This window comes from Ranitomeya imitator, chromosome 3 (assembly GCF_032444005.1).
Source record: "Ranitomeya imitator isolate aRanImi1 chromosome 3, aRanImi1.pri, whole genome shotgun sequence".
In the NCBI taxonomy this organism is placed as follows: Eukaryota; Metazoa; Chordata; class Amphibia; order Anura; family Dendrobatidae; genus Ranitomeya; species Ranitomeya imitator.
This window is the reverse complement of record NC_091284.1, coordinates 43385968-43402833: the sequence shown is the minus strand read 5'-3', so window position 1 is coordinate 43402833 and position 16866 is coordinate 43385968. Positions and strand designations below refer to the sequence as shown.

General features: G+C 43.7%; 1 protein-coding gene across 2 annotated transcripts in view; it reads left to right on the top strand.

Annotated features, from left to right (window-relative positions):
• Positions 1–16866, top strand: part of SCAF4 (SR-related CTD associated factor 4) — a 129659-nt gene that overhangs the window by 70733 nt on the left and 42060 nt on the right. For both annotated transcript variants that reach the window (XM_069760837.1, XM_069760839.1), the window contains exons 15-17: positions 5327–5483; positions 5562–5716; positions 5968–6274. In XM_069760837.1, coding sequence (XP_069616938.1) covers positions 5327–5483; positions 5562–5716; positions 5968–6274 — 619 coding nt within the window. The remainder of the gene's footprint in view (positions 1–5326; positions 5484–5561; positions 5717–5967; positions 6275–16866) is intronic.

The following is a 16866-nucleotide window of genomic DNA, read 5'->3' as shown; positions in this document are numbered from 1 at the left end:
GCTGTGTCCCCAATGAGTGTCTCGGAGAAAAGGATTTTATGGGGAGTACACAAAAATCCCTGTTTCTCCTTCACCTCAATGGGGGACACAGTACCATGGGACCTCCCAAAGCAGTCCCTGGGTGGGAAAAAGCAACCAAAAACCTCAGGCTCCACGTAACAGCTGTCTAGATGTGCGCCACCGCAGCCTGCAGAATTTTCCTGCCCATCCCTGCATCACTCGAAGTTTAAGTATGTAGGCTGGACCAAGTTGCGGCTTTACAGACCCGCTCTGCCAATGCCTGATACCGAATGGCCCAGGAAGCACCCACTGACCGAGTGGAGTGTGCTCTGATCCCCGCTGGGATAGACTTACCTCTGATGCGGTAGGACTCCTGGATGTCGCAATGAATCCACCTAGCTATAATGGCCTTCAAAGAGGCTAGACCCTTCCTGTGACTCTCAGGAAACATGAACAAGGAATTCGACCATTGGAGGGATGCCGTCCTCGAGACATACCTTCTCAGAGCGCTGACTACATCCAGAGTATGAAGAGCCCTTTCCACTCTGGACTAAAGTCGGGACAAAATGAAGGAAGAACAATGTCCTTATTAAGGAGAAAGGATGAGGCAACCTTGGGTAAAAAAGATGGGGACGGCCTGAGGACAACCTTGTCCTGATGGGAAAATAAGGAAAGGCGCCCGACAGGACAGAGCAGCCAGCTCCGAAACCCGCCTGATTGATGCAATTGCAACAAGAAAAACAACTTTCCAGGACAGCAAGGTGAGCGAAATGTCCTGAAGCAGTTCAAAAGGAGCTTCTTGTAAGACTCACATGACCAAGTTAAGGTCCCAAGGGTCTAAAGGCATGCTTTATTGGGAAGCACATGTGTAACCCCCTGTATGAACGTCTTCACCTGAGGTTATGTCGCAATCCTACGTTGGGATAAGACCAATAAAGCGGATATCTTGCCTTTGAGCGAGCGGAGTGCCAGGGCTGAGTACAGACCCGTCTGCAGGATCTCTATATAATAGTGGGAATAGAGAAGATGAGGGGAAGACGCCCACGAGCTTTGCACCAAGCAAAAAGTGTTCCAGGTACGGTGATAAATGCATACTGACGCAGGCTTATGAGTACTGGTCATTGTGGATGCGACCTGGTGTGAAAAACCAGCCTGGGTCAGAATCCAGGATTCAACGGCCAAGCCGTTAAACACAGGGCCGCTGAGTTCCATTGGTAAATCGGCCCCTGGGAGAGCAGATCTGGACGATCCGATATTCGCCAGGGTACAAGGAACCACTTCCATTTCTGCCACCATTTTCCCCAGTACCCTCATCGCAAAGCGGATGGAATGAGGGGATCACTGAGAGTGCGCGGGCTCCTTGCTGAAGGTCTAAGACCTTGCTTTGAGGGAGAATCATCAACCCTCACAAGGTGTCAAGGATCATGCCTAAAAAGGAAATCTGCTGAGCTGGAACAGAGGAAGACTTGGCTAAGTTTATCAGCCAACCCAGACGAGAGAGAGGGAATCGCAAGTGATACGAACGGACTCCACGCAGTCGTGGAAAGACTGACCCTTGACCAGGTCGTCGTTCAGATAAGGTAGGACGACCACGCCCTGAGAGTGTAGGATGGACATGACCTCCACCATGACTTTTGTGAAAACCCTGGGAGCGGTAGGAAAGCCGAAGTGTAAGGCCGTGAATTGAAAATACTAATCGCGAATAGCGAAATGCAGGAACTGTTAGGGGGGGGAATTGGGATGTGCAGATAAGCATTTCGAATATCGATGGATGCTAGAAACTCCCCTTTTTCCATTGAGGTGATGACAGAATGCGGAAACTCCATGCAGAAAGGACTTACCTTGACAAACTTTAGAAGTTTGAGGTCTAATATGAGTCTCACTTTTCCGTCCTTTTTTGGGACAACGAATAGGTTTTCTGGAACTGGGAGAGATGCCACCGCTGCGCAACAAGTCTATGGCTCGGGAAAGAGCCTTTGCCCTTGCACTTGATGCTGGAAGTCGGGAAGGAAAGAAACACGCCAGGTGACAGGAAGAAAAATCGATTTTTGTATCTGGAAGACACCAAGTCTCTGACCCATTCGTCGTTAATGACTAAGAGCCAGACCTGGTGAAACAAAAGTAGGCAACCTGTCACGCCCTACCGAAGGATCAATCGGGTAGACCCACTGGACCGCAAATACTGCAATTGCTGATACCAGGAAGGGAGAGCCAGACCAGGGAAGCAGGTTAAAAAGCTTTATTGTAAGAAATACAAATATACTAGGAGAGACACCCCAAAGGAAGGCCACAGGACCAAAACACCAGGGTGCCTCTTAGGAGTCCAAGGCTTGGAGTGACCCCTATACAGGGATTTCCCCTTGACCTCCAAAAGAGGGTCCGATGAGACAGAAACCTGTTAAACCGACCTAGGAGGTTGAGAAGAAATGAACGGACAAAAACGGGGAAGAATGTGTAACTTGGAAGCAGGCTGAAGACTGCAGGGAACCGCACTGGATACAGGACTCAGGATGCTAGGGAAAAAGGTAAACCGAGGAAGACAGGCAAATTGGACTGGTAAACCTAGCTAGACCAGACCTGGAGCAGAGACTTCAGGATAATAGAAGTTGCCCAGGTGGCGTCCAGGAGTGACTGAGATCCTTATATACCTCCAGCCTCCAGGTGATAGGCCGGGAGGAGGGGCAGTGAGTAGGGAGGGGCTGACCCTTTAAGAAGCCAGAGAGCTCACCTGCCCGCCCCCTATGCACTCCCTAGGAGAGGGAGAGAAAGGAGGAAGTGCAGCAGACATGGGAGCAAGGACCCGGGCAGCATGTCTGCAGGGACGGACCCCGGAGCGCCGGTGGACGACCGGAGCGTGACCCTGCTGGCTAAGGACAGGACCAGAAGAGGTAAAAGCAGGCGGGGAAGAGAAAGAAGGCGCCCCGGACTACGAGGTGGTGACACAACCGCCTACCCTGCTGGTGTCGACCGGATAACCCCATGAGTCATTGGGCGGAAAATCTGTGGGACCTAGATCCCTTAGATCCAGACTTTTTGGGCCAGCCCTTCCATTGCTGATTGGACCTAAAGGATGCCTGGGGTCCTCTGTTCGTGCGAGGAGAGCGTCCTGATCCTGAAGAGGTAGTGGACCAACCTGGACTGGCGCGAAAGGAACGGAAACGGATTTGTTGTTGGCGCCAAAAAGGACACCTAAGCCTCTGCTGGGCAAGAAATTTACTCTTTCCTCCCGTAGCATCCGAGATAAGCTGATCCAGCTTCTCTCCAAACAAAGCCCATTCTGGTAAGGAAGAGATGTCAGAGACTTTTTGACGCAGAATCCGCCTTCCATTCTCTGAACCATAAAGATCTTCTAATCGAGATGGCGTTTGCCGCCGATTGAGCCTTACAGTTGGCCGCATCCAAAGAAGCGTGTACCAGGTAATCTCCTGCCTGAGAAATTTGGCTAGCCAGCTGCGCTGCCTCCGGAGGAAGATAAATTAGCCAAGGTCTCCGACCAGGAAACCATTGCTTTATCTACCCATGCTGCAGCGAAGGAAGGACATAGAGCCGCACCTAAGACCTTGAAGACAGATTGAGACAAATTTTCTATCTGGCGGTGTGTGGGATTTTTAATAGAAGATCCGCCTGGCAGGGATTGAAGGGTTTTGCATGCAATACTAAGGAAATACTGAAAGCATGACCTTTTGGTGGCTCTTGAGGACCGGAGTTGGGGAACACTGCGCTACAGTGTTAGTTCAGTGGGGGCTTCAGGGACGACAAAACAGAGGGTGTATCCAAGGGGTTCAATCCTGGTGGACAGGGCTAGTTGTCTGGTATTAGGCCTGGCTGCAGAAGAGAGTACATGGAGGCGACACTCCATGTGCTCGTTTGTTGATGGTGCTGGGAGATCGGTGCCCTTTAAGAGACCCGTCGCCCTTAAAAATCAGCCCAGGCATGACATCCCACGTCGCAGGAGAGGGTACGTGGAGGCGACACTCCACGTGCTCACCTGTTGATTCGGGGAGATAGAAGCCTTGAATAGATCGGCTGCCCCTTCGTCCAGGTGAAAAATCTTAAGAATTAAGTTAAAATAAGAGTTTTTGGTCTGAAAAGCAGACCAGTGTGCCTCCTACGGACACTAAGCATGAACTGGATCTCTGGAAGCCAGCATGAGGGTGTATTCTGTAGAGGAGGAGCTAACGTTTTGTATTAACTTAGTGTCGGCCTCCTAGTGGCAGCAGCATACACCCATGTTCCTGTGTCCCCCAATGTGGTGATGGAGAAAGTAGTTTTGAAAATGATGCATATATGCAACTGGGTTAAGGGCATTGAAAACTGAAAGTTTAAAAATTGCAAAATTTGCACTTAAATTCCAATTCCTTTTGTCATCCTTGGATTTGTGTACAGACTAGTTACATATTACCTGAGTTGCCCCATGCAAAGTACATTTTAATCAATAGACCTACCCTTGAATAAGTACAGTAGTCCCACAATTGGATGTATTTGAAAAAAAAAAAAAATGTTCCTATTGAGAATCTTAACCCCTCTCTGACCTTAGACGTACTATCCCGTCGAGGTGACCTGGGCCTATCTGACCCTCGACGGGATAGTACGTCATAGCGATTGGCTGCGCTCACGGGGGGAGTGACTCAGGGTGACTATTAAGCCATCATCATTAACCCATTGCGGTTTTATTATGTCAGCACACCACTATCTATTTCCCTGGACCAGTGTGCAGCACAGGGATTTGTCTGGTGTGTTTGTGTTCACAACAGGTTTTTCCTATGTTTCCTGTATTTGTACGAATGCTTGAGCGGGTCCCCCTTGAGCGCGGTTTCAGCTGTATTACTATTATTGGTTATTTATCTGACAGGGGTGGCACCTACCTGTCCAGATTCCTGCAGCTGAGGGTTATTTGTTGTTTTTTGTGAGTTAGTGCTTGTGTATTCTTTTATACTAAAATTTACTTTTTGCTTGTGGGGAAAACCACTTTAAATACATACACAAGCCTGGGAGGGACAGGTCAGGAGGACAAATTTGAACTTTTATTTATTGATCCGTATGGGCACATGGTTCGCCCACCAATCAAAACTTCTTACATGTCAGTTTTATGAAGGTAATAATAATTTTAATAGGCTCAGAAATAATAAAGCACAATAATCACTTATAACTGATTAATTGCACTTAATTTATTAATGTTGCAAAATTTAGTGTTTGAGTGTGTCGTGCAAAGGAATTACAATACAAATATTTTCAGGGATGTGGAAGTGTTTCATGCCTTTTTGCCACAAATTTGATTAAGAATGTATGGACAGAAGAAAGTATCGCTGCCGACTTTGTATTTTAGATTGCATGGGCTTTGAACAAAGGCATTAAAGCGGAGTTTAAGCAATACTGGGATGTTGAAATAGGGGTCACTTACATACCATGGAGTAAAGTGAAACCTGACGACCTGGAGTCTCTGTGCGAAGGAGGCATGTTGGACAGCGACACGCTCTCTGCAGGTACGTGACACTTATCACTGAATGTTTCTGGTTGGTAACTCATTGACTTTTAAACTAATTTGTCTTTTTTTTTTAAAGAATGGAAACCTTTTACTAAAAAAACAGAGCGTACAGATGTGCCTCACAATGGGGCCACGGAAAGTGGACAGGCTGAAAATATTTCATCTATACCTCCACCGGTACAACCTTTATCTATGCTGCCTCTCCCGATTCATCATCCAATGCCAGTCGTGGTGAGTGTTATTGCCAGCTTCTAGTTTGTAGAGAGTTTGCAGCCATGTTGTGTAGCTTCTGCTCAGGAGTTTGACTTCATGTTCTAGAAAAATGGCTTAGGAATTAGTGTTCACTCTCCACGTCGTGACCATTATAGTTGTACGACCTTGTGTCACAGTAAGGTTTTGTATATACCAGTGTTTGTGTGTTGTTTTTTTGTTGTTGTTTTTTTTGTACTTAATGCATTTTTCTTCTTCTCTTGCATAAACAGCCCGGTCCTCAGCCAGTGCCATCTGTCCCACCTCTTTCCACAATGCCCATAATGCCATCCATTCCGACTCTGCAGCCTAGTACTACTTTACCTTCTATCCAAGGTTTACCACCTCCTCAAGGGTTGCCTCCACCCCCGCAAGGGTTGTCTATTCTTCCATCATTGCCACCATTACAAGGAATGCCTATACCTCAAGGAATGCCTTTGCCAGGTTTCCCTATAAACATACCACCCCCAGGTTTTGCTCCTGGTGTTCCTCCACCTCCATTTATGAGGCCAGGATTTAATCCAATGCAGTTGCCACCAGGTAAGAACTTCTGTGTGTTTGGATAATTCTTTGTGAATAGTCAGGTATCAGTTTGTGGTAAAATAAAACTTAACTTTTAATCAAAAGAAGCTAATAAAACAGCGAACAAGTATAGTCCAACTGGACTGAAAGTGCAGAGTATAGTGCAATATATAAGCAGCAAATAATGAGTTAGTATGTGCATGTAATGTCATCAGTACTGACTAACATATAGTACCGAGTCCTGACATCATGCAGACAATATATCAAGACCTGAACATACATGTCCGATAATGTGTCATAGGTCCATGGTTTGTTTTTTGTTTTTTCCTCAATATAGTAAACTGTACTTATTATTTTATTTGTAGTATTAGATTGTTTGTATTTATTTATTTTACTGTTCTATTTTATTTGTAGTATTTTATTTATGAATATTTTATTATAGTGCCATTTATTCCATGGCATACATAAAAAAAAAAAAAAATCAATAGTAGAGCAATCTTGAACAAAACGTGTCACGGACTGGTACAGGAGGAGAGGGGAACCTGCCTGCGAGGGCTCGCTCCACAAGGGATGGGTCCGAGGATCCAGTAGGTGAGAGGAGAGCTGGTCGTGCATCTTTTTGGTGGAACGAGGGTTACTGCATATCAGAAAAAGTTTTCTGAAAATGGACAAGACAGAGGCCAAAATGTAATAATGATTCAGCCCCCAAGTCATTGTGTAACTTGTGAAAAATCACTGTAAACCACAGACCTCATTCATTAAAGGGAACCTGTCACCCCGTTTTTTCAGTATGAGATAAAAATACCGTTAAATAGGGCCTGAGCTGTGCTTTACAATAGGGTATTTTTTGTCCCCTGATTTCCCCACCTATGTTGCCGAAATACCTTACAAAAGTCGACGGTTTCGCCTGTCAATCAGGCTGGTCTGGTCAAAAGGGCGTGGTCACAGCACTGTTTCTCCCCCACATCTTGCTTATCTTCCCGTTGGTGGCGTAGTGCTTCTCGCATGCGCAAGTGCCGAATGCACTGCACAGCTGTAGAAAAACAGCGCGATCTGTGCTATTCAGCGGTTTATCGGTGGGCGCGGCCATCTTCCTGAGGCCGCGCGTGCGCAGATGGAGTGTTCTGCTTCCCGGGGCTTCAGGAAAATGGCTGCTGGATGCCGCACGTGCGCAGATGGAGATCGCGGCGGCCATTTTCCTGAAGCCGAGTTCGCATCTCATTGACAGACACCACTACTGTATGAGCTTTAGTTGTGGGCACCTTTTGGTGACATTTTTTTTTTAGTTGTCACCTGTAGCACTATGGGAGCTGTGTCTTCAGGAAAACCTTAGTAAATGGTGATGCAGTATGGAAAAGTTCAGATCATAGAAATGCAAAAGATATCACATCCCAAGCTCATGACAGAATAGATCTGCTGAGTCCTACAATAATCTGCATTAATTACTCCATACCCTGCTCCAGGGCAGCCCCATAACAGCGGTAAGATTACTACTCTGGTGGATGTGACCATGCTTTGAATGGAAGAGCTTTTTGAGTTGATATGGGCATACAGGTTGTATACAGCTGAAATTGATCAAACCTTTGTGCCTCCTGGATGATGCCTTGTTCAGTAAAAAATCATCTTTCATTATACAAGGTTTTCTCCTCCCTTTCTCTTCAGTGTCCCTTTCATGTCATGTGCGCAGCCGTAAATGCTGCGCATTCTGCCTGCCGTCACTCCTCTGCATTGTGGGAAATTCACCTTCACTGTACGCCGGAGATCACTGGGACCGGAAGTTACTGAGTCTCCGGCGCATGCACACATCAAAATTGAAGGGGGGAACAGAGGAGAAACGGCAGCCAGAATGCGCAGGCACAGAATTTCCGGCCACGCACATGGCATCAAAGGGAAACTGAAGAGAAGGGGAGGAGAAATCTTGTATAATGAAGAGCGCCCCATAGCCTGGAAAATCGAATGTGTAAAAGAAGATTTTTACTGAACAAAGCATCATCCAAGAGGCATAAAAGTATGAATAATTTCAACTGTATTCAACTGGTATACTGGCCCAAAACGGTGACAGATTTAAATTTAATGAGAACATTCAGGATTTTTGTTTTTAAACTCTGTACAAAGGGGACAGAAAAGCTGATTAGCGTGTGGGTTTTTTGTTTGTTCTCCAAAACATTATGGAAAAAAGTGAACACACTCCTCCAGAGAAGGTCAGAATGGCTTTTTCGTTGTGAGCTGGTGTAGCTAACTTGATCACATGGTGATCTCCTCACTCCCTTCTCTTACGGACATTACAAGCCGAGGAGGGGAGATGCACTGTAATGTCGCTACAGGCGCTCGGAGCTTCAGCGAGGGCCAGTGATGAAGATGTGAGCAGCACTTCACATACAGCGGTCTGGATCTATGCCACGTATCAGGACATTATTCCCTCCAATGTCTGGGGTAGACATTATTCCCTCCAATGTCTGGGGTAGATCCCAAGCATTTTATGGAATGACATTACAGCGCACCTCTTCTATTTTCAAGAATCAAATGTCTGTAAGCAAAGGGAGTAAACGGACAGGACCGGAGTGTGCTCATGTTTGGAATCATCAAGTCTCGCCAGATCGTAATTGTTCTTGGCAGCACAGGTCCTATTAATTACAGTCTGAATTTTGTCAATGTATTTCCATTTTTTACTTGCATTGATATATTCTGTAAAGTGTAATTCTTGTTTTGGTCGTTAAGATTAATGTTGTTTCTGCATTGATTCACATATCTTGTGTAAAGAAGTCCTGGCTAAGTATACATCACTACATTAGTTGCTCTGAATAAGGATTTGTTTGTAGCTATGTTATATGTATATACAGTATGTGGGGTTTTTTTTGTGGGGCGGGGGGACTTTTAGTGGATCTTGCTGTATTCTCTATGGCGAAAGAAGGTTATAACCCATCACGGATAATCAAAATCTGATCCCACTTTTGATATCATGCAAATACTGTACTGTCATTTGATGAAGCTGTGACCCCTTGAAGATTTTAAATGTTTGCTATTTCAGTTTTTTTTTTTTTCCTTATTTCTCCAAGATCCTTAATCATATCAGACTTATGCAAGTTCTAGTTTGAATGACACCAATGATGGTACCGAAAACCTGGGTTAAAAAAAAAGTTATTTTGAATACAGAAAAAATATCAATTTAACGTGTGTGTGTGTGTACATAATGCAGTTTTTAAATGAAGGTCTTTATTAAGGGAAAAAGAAATTCAAACCTAAAGGGCCCTGTGTGAAAGTGATTGTCCCCCTTAAAACATAAGTTAACTGAAAAAATGAAAAAGTAATCACCGGGCTAATACAGTTAAGGAAAGAATAGACATGTAAGGGTTTAAATGGATTGATGCTGTACTTATGCAGATATGGTGATGCGTGTCTCCACTGCGTATGGGATGATCGACTATGTGGGTAGGTGGTGACTCTGAGTAGTATATTTTTACTGCCCCGACTTAATGCTAGTACCTGTAATATATTAAACCAGTTAGGTTCAAATTTTATCTGTATTTGAGTGTTCTACATATTGATGCACTTACTTTACCAGTAAGGATAATAGACCAGACTGTGGGTCCACCGTAGAAGGGTACTGCAGACGGTAGAATGTTAGTGGTCCACCATGGGTAGTCCAGATGATCCAATGTTTTTTTCAATCAAATAGTTTTTATTAAAGCATATGACACATAGTAACAGTCTGACACATTTTCTAGGCAGGTACAATGAATACAAAACCTATTAATACGTTTTCATTTTACGAAAACAGGACCCTTACCCCATAACCATCCCCTCCCTTCCCCCAATCCCCTGTCCATTATCCAATAAAACCATCTGACAACATCACCTCTTGGAAAATGATGCCAAGCTTTACAAAAGCACAACAGTACATGTATAAGTCTCTCCACAAGCAACTAAACGACCCCCATTTTACTCTGCAATATCTCAGCAGACTCCACGCCTCAGTAATCCATCCATCCACCCCACACATTTTCAAATTTTGTATTCTGACCTTTCTTGATGTAGATATTCCTTTCCATAAGGACAATAAAATTTATTTTGTTAATAAATTCCTTTTTCCCTGGCGGTTTTTCATCCAACCAATGCATCACAATAAGCTTCCTTGCAGCATACAACAATCTTGCAATAGTCAACCTTTCACATTCATCATCCATATCATCCATATCATCCATACAGCCCAGAAGGCTAGCCAGCGGGTTACGCACCACATTTACTCCTGTCACCTCCTGAACCAAATTAAGCACCTTCACCCAAAAGGGTTGGAGGCGAGCGCAGGACCACATCATATGTAGCAAACCTGCACCTTCCTCACCGCACCTTGGGCATTCCGAGTCACCCCTCAGTCATGCTTTCCTCATCCATGCCGTGGTCCTGTACACCCTATACACCAGGTATAACTCCGACACCCTCTTAGCCTCACTCAAGGATGCCCTGGGGATGTATTGAAGTATAGACTCCCACTGGGACTCCGATAAGGGATCCACATCCGCCACCCCTTTTTCATTTAGCCTTAACGGATGTTTCAATAAAAAGGTATCCATCAGACCCCTGTACATCATGGTGCCGGACCCCCTCGTACTCTCCCGAGGCCCAATAAGATTCAACAAGCTATCGGACTGCAGAACCACGCGCAACCCCTCCTTTTGACAATATAGGGCTTGTCTCAACTGCAAATATTGAAAGAACATCTTCTGGGACAGAGGAAACTCAGTCCTAAGTGTCTTCAAAGTTTTAATAACATCCCCATCAAGCAACTGAGACAAGAACCAAATGCCAATGCGCCTCCACTGACCGAACCCCGCAATCTCATGAGCTCTGCCAACCTATGCTCAAACCAAATCAGCGTATATCTCGTAAATTCCGTTACTCCCCTCCAATGCTTAATTTTCTGCCAGACCTTATCCCCGTCATAGCTATTGTTGGGAATTTTGGGGGGTTAATTCTGAATCTGCCTGCTTCCAGACTGGCTAACAATGGGCCCTTCCCTACCGCGTGTTCAATGATTATCCCCGCTGAAGAACTCTGTCCGATTTTTCCCAACCTACCATATGCTGGCATTGGGATGCTATATAGTAAATCCATGGATTGGGGCTCGCCAGACCACCCTCATCCTTTGCCCTTTGCAGATATTTCAATTTGATGCGTGCCTGTCACCCCCTTCCAAATTAAGTCCCGAAATAGAGTATTGATCCTATAACATTTACTCTGAGGCAGCCACACTGGAGCATTATGCAATATGTATAGGAGCTGAGGCATAATAAGTATCATTTTGATCAAATTTACTCTACCTGAGACCGACAGAAATGGCTTCTTCCAGGCCCCAATCTTCCTCTGTAACGTAGATGATCCAATGTTTTACAACCAGTACTGGATGCACTGCAATATATTATATTATATTATATTTTTAACATATTTATTAATGATCTTGTAGGTGGCACACAGAGTAGAATTTCAATATTTGCAGATGACACTAAACTCTGTAGGGTAATCAGTACAGAGGAGGACTATTTTATATTACAGAAGGATTTATGTAAACTAGAAGCTTGGGCTTCTAGTTAGAGGGCTGGGGGGTCTGCAATACCAAGATAGGTTATTACACTTGGGGCTATTTAGTTTGGAAAAAAGAAGGCTAAGGGGTGATCTTACTTTAATATATAAATATATGAGGTGACCGTACAAAGACCTTTCTGATGATCTTTTTACTCATAGACCTGAGACGGGGACAAGGCGGCATCCTCTACGTCTGGAGGAAAGAAGGTTTAAGCATAATAACAGACGCGGATTCTTTACTGTAAGAGCAGTGAGACTATGGAACTCTCTGCCGTATGATGTTGTAATGAGTGATTCATTACTAAAATGTAAGAGGGGATTGGATGCCTTTCTGGAAAAGTATAATGTTACAGGGTATATATACTAGATTCCTTGATAGGGCGTTGATCCAGGGAACTAGTCTGATTGCCGTATGTGGAGTCGGGAAGGAATTTTTTTCCCCAATGTGGAGCTTACTCTTTGCCACATGGGTTTTTTTTTTTGCCTTCCTCTGGATCGTTAGGTTAGGATATGAGTTGAACTAGATGGACTTGGTCTTCCTTCAACCTTAATAACTGTTATTATGTAATGTGTATGTATATAAATAAATAATGGCTTAGTTATATTAACCTTAAAAATTACTTGCTTCAAGGGACTATGCTGGCTTGTGTGTGGATTCAATCAGGTGTGGAAGATATCAAATTGTCTCCATGGTTGGTGTAGTGGATCTGGTGTAGTTATGACTGTTAATATTGATAGTTGCCACACTTGGTTTAATTGGCTAATTAGGATTTGTATTTAATACATGTGGCTAGACTATAAGCTAAAATGAAGGCATCCTACTTGTAGAAGCAGTGGTGGTACAGTGTGATGAAGTCCATGAGGCTACTGGGTATAGTTGGTAGCCAGGCTGAGATGCCGCTCGCACGGATGAGTTCAGCTGCATATCACCTGTGAATGCCGCGTGGCATTATAGTAGGCGCTATATTCAGAGAGCCCATAACTATCTTTCAGTCAACTGAGTTGTACCTCACGTGCTCCGGCCGGAAGCAGCGCTTCGCAAGAGGAAGGGAAGGAGCGGAGTGTGACGTCACGAGCTAGAAAGGACGAGTGCCGATGGATCAGCTAGAACAACCAACGCGTTTCAGGGGAATCATTCCCTCTTCACCAGTGCTGTCCTGAAGGTCTTAAAGGAAAAAGAAATTCAAACCTAAAGGGCCCTGTGAGAAAGTGATTGTTCCCATTAAAACATAAGTTAACTGTGGTTTATCACATCTTTGGGAAGCTGAGTTCACATTCCCTAGCCATACCCAGGCCTGATTACTGCCACACATGTTCTCAATCAAGAAATCACTTTAATAGGACCCGCCTGACAAAATAATGTAGATCAAAAGTTCTTGAAAAGCTAGATGGCATGCCATGATCCAAAGAAGTTCTGGAACAAATGAGAAACTTTAGATCAATCAGTCTGGAAAAGTTATAAAGCCATTTCTAAAGCTTTGGGACTCCAGTGAACCAGTGAGAGCCATTAGCCACAAATGGCAAAAAGATAGAAAAGTGGTAAACCTTCCCAATAGTGGCCGGCCGATCAAAATTGCCAAAACAGCATAGTGATTTGTCCAAGAGGTCACAAGACCCCACAACAGCAAAACAAAAACCTGCAGGCATCACTTGCCTCCATTAAGGTCTCTATTCAAGACTCCACTGTACGAAAGAGACTGGGCAAAAATGGCCTGCATGGCAGAGTTCCAATACAAAAACCACTAGTGAGCAATAAGAACTTTTAAAGGTTTCTCAGTTTTGCCAGAAGACTTTTGGGAGAATACTCTGGACTGACGAGACAAAAGTTGGACTTTTTGGAAGGTGTATGGTCCTATTACATCTGGCGTAAAATTAACAGTATTTCAGAAAGGGAACATCATACTAACAGTAACATATGGTGGTGGTAGTGTGATGGTCTGGGGCTGTGTTGCTGCAAGTGTGACAAACCTGCAAAAGAATAGGGAATCGGGAAGGGGCAACCACTTTTTCCACACACAACTCTATGTATGTAAACATATCTTAATTTTACACACACATTCAACTTTAGGCGCTATATTCCAAGAGCCCATAACTATCTTGCAGTCAGCTGAGTTGTAACAAAGTTTGGTTTTGTGGGGCAAGCTGTAGGTTATATTGAGTATGACTTTAAGGGGGGTTCATATTAGAGTTCCATTTTGGGGGGAGGTATCGTGATGAAGAAAATTGTGCCAATTTTTTTTATAGACCTGTTAGAGTACTTTAACCTGCAATAACTTGATTGCTTATGCTATCCAATATTGTAGAATTGAAGTTGTGTTTTTTTTGTTTGTTTTTTAAACTAGCGGTCTCCCGTGAAGTGCAGCCAGTCACACAGCTGACTCCTAGGTTTAGAAAAATAGAAAACCAAAATATAAATTTTCAAACTGCATGTGACGTCTAATATTAGACTTGTTTCCCATTCTGTACAAATAACCTTTTCAGCAGTTTCATAGCAATCACATACAGGATGAAGGCTTCTATTCACATTAGACAAGTTGAACGATTCTGCTAATAAAGCTGTAAACTCCTGACAGAAGAAGGCTTTGGCTTTTCGAATTTCAATGGCTGATCGTTTTTGTCCTCCCTGTGAGTAAGCTGCTGACAGGAGGGTGGCAGCGTATCACTCATTAATCACGCAGGATCATTTGTGTATGGTGGAGAGGGCTACAGCCAAATGATCTTTTGTTCAACAACGGTGGGTGGCACTCCAAACAATGACTGATAACACCTCTATATACAGTAGATAACACAGGATCCTCCATTCACAATAGATGATGTCACAGCTCACCTCCTGCTGTACAATGACTGATAACACCTCTATATACAGTAGATAACACAGGATTCACCATAGGTGATATCACAGCTCACCTCCTCCTCCTGTACAATGACTGATAACACCTCTATATACAGTAGATAACACAGGATCCACCATTCACAATAGGTGATGTCACAGCTCACCTCCTCCTCCTGTACAATGACTGATAACACCTCTATATACAGTAGATAACACAGGATCCACCATTCACAATAGGTGATGTCACATCTTGCCCCTTTCTCCTTCATATTAACTTGTGCCCAGATTATCTCATGAGCCAAAAGCACTTTAAGTGAATCTGTCAGGCTAGTTTCACACTAGCGTTTGGCATGGCTGTGGACTTCCTCCGTGAAGCCCCGCCCACTGCCGTGCCTCTTCATTCAGCTCCGCCTACGACTGCATGCGTCCTGAGTACCCTATCTGGCAGTCACCATTTTTTTTTTTAAAAATCCTCACACTGCACTAGATAAAGTATACCTTTTTCAAAATATAAAGGTATTTAAAAAAAATGTTTAAATGTGTAATTTATTTTTATTACATTTCTCGGAGAACCCCTTTTTAAATGGTTATTCCCTATCAAAAAAACAACTTATTGATAAGATTTATCTTGCTGATTTTCTGAAGTCCGTCCGCTTGCACCCCCAGTGTGTGCACTCCATTTATTGTTTAGGGATTGGCAAGAATAATGCTGTTATTTTCTGCGGACCCATAAGCGATGAATGGGATGGAGGCTGCTTATGGGTTCCTCCGCTCCATTCAGAATGGGGTTGTAGAGCCTTCTTCTCAAGGTTGTAAAGCGCTGATCACAAGAAGCCTACAGTCTAGTGTCCAGCAAGCTATCCCCTTTCCTATTCCTCACATCCATTACAGGACTATTGAGAGACAACTAAAGGCAAAGATGTATGCGTAGACAATGAATGGGTGACATCCCTGATTTAAGCATATAATTAAAATTCTTTAACATTTTATGAACTAGGGCTGATGAAAGACAACTTCTCAGTAGGTGTCAAAGTAGGACATTTCCAGTCTACTGCATGGTTAAATGGTTGTGAAGATGTGTTGCGTTTCCTCTGTTTGCTGCATATGACTGAAAGATGTGGAGCTTAAAAAAAAATCAATAAAAGTGCACTTAAGTAATCAGAACAGGGATGTCTCTCCTAGTGAGCAAAGATAAAACCATTCATAATAATTTCTATACCAGGAAAGGACTATAGTCACATTTCCATTTCTAATGGATCCAGTAGAAAGAGAAAATTGTTGCAAATAAACATGAAACTGACGCCAGTTTCTCCTTTTTATACAGATGTTTAAAAGCATAAACAATAGTTTATTTCATTCTGTTTTTTACGGTGTTTTTTTTTTTTTATTCCATTTCGAAACAAACTTTTTTTTATTTTTTTTTATTCTCCCACCCCATAGACGTTTTTCAATTTTCCTGGGTATGCACTTGCAATTCGAGAATCTGTCAGGTCCCTAGTGACCCCAAAACCACCAGCAGTTGTATCTGCATATGGAAGTACCCTGCCTAACCATCCCTGCATTATATCTCACACAAACAGTTGTTTAGAAAAATTATTTCTAAAGTCTGTTTATGACTTATAAATGAGGTCTTTGACCAGTCCATGGGGCGTGGGTGTCCCCAGACTAGTTGACCCACTCGTATGTTATTACCCCCCTGTGGGTGTCAGCGCAATTCATCCCTGGCGCATGAGCGTGACTTCTGTCCCTCACGGTATTGATCCTCTGAAGCCGAGTATAAACGTTTTCAGGGGATCACTTCAGTGAGGGAAAGAAGCCACACTCATGCGCGAGGGATGTATAGCGCTGGTGAGTACACCGTCGCTTGTAAGTCATGTTATCACGTTCACAGGGGCGCGTGATAACATGCTTAGTGGGCCAACTAGTCTGGGGACACGAATGCCCCATTGACTGGTCAAAGGCTTCATTTACATATCATAAACACTAACTCTAAAGATCTGTGTGTAATGTAATAAAGGGACTTTTAGGGTATGTGCACATGTCAGGATTTCTTGCAGAAATTTCCTGAAGAAAACCGGAAATTTTCTGCAAGAAATCCGCATATATTTTTTTTGCGTTTTTTTTTTCCCCGGTTTTTTTTTTTTTTTTTTTTTTTTAGCATTTTGCAAGCGAAATTAGCTTGCAGAATGCTAAAGTT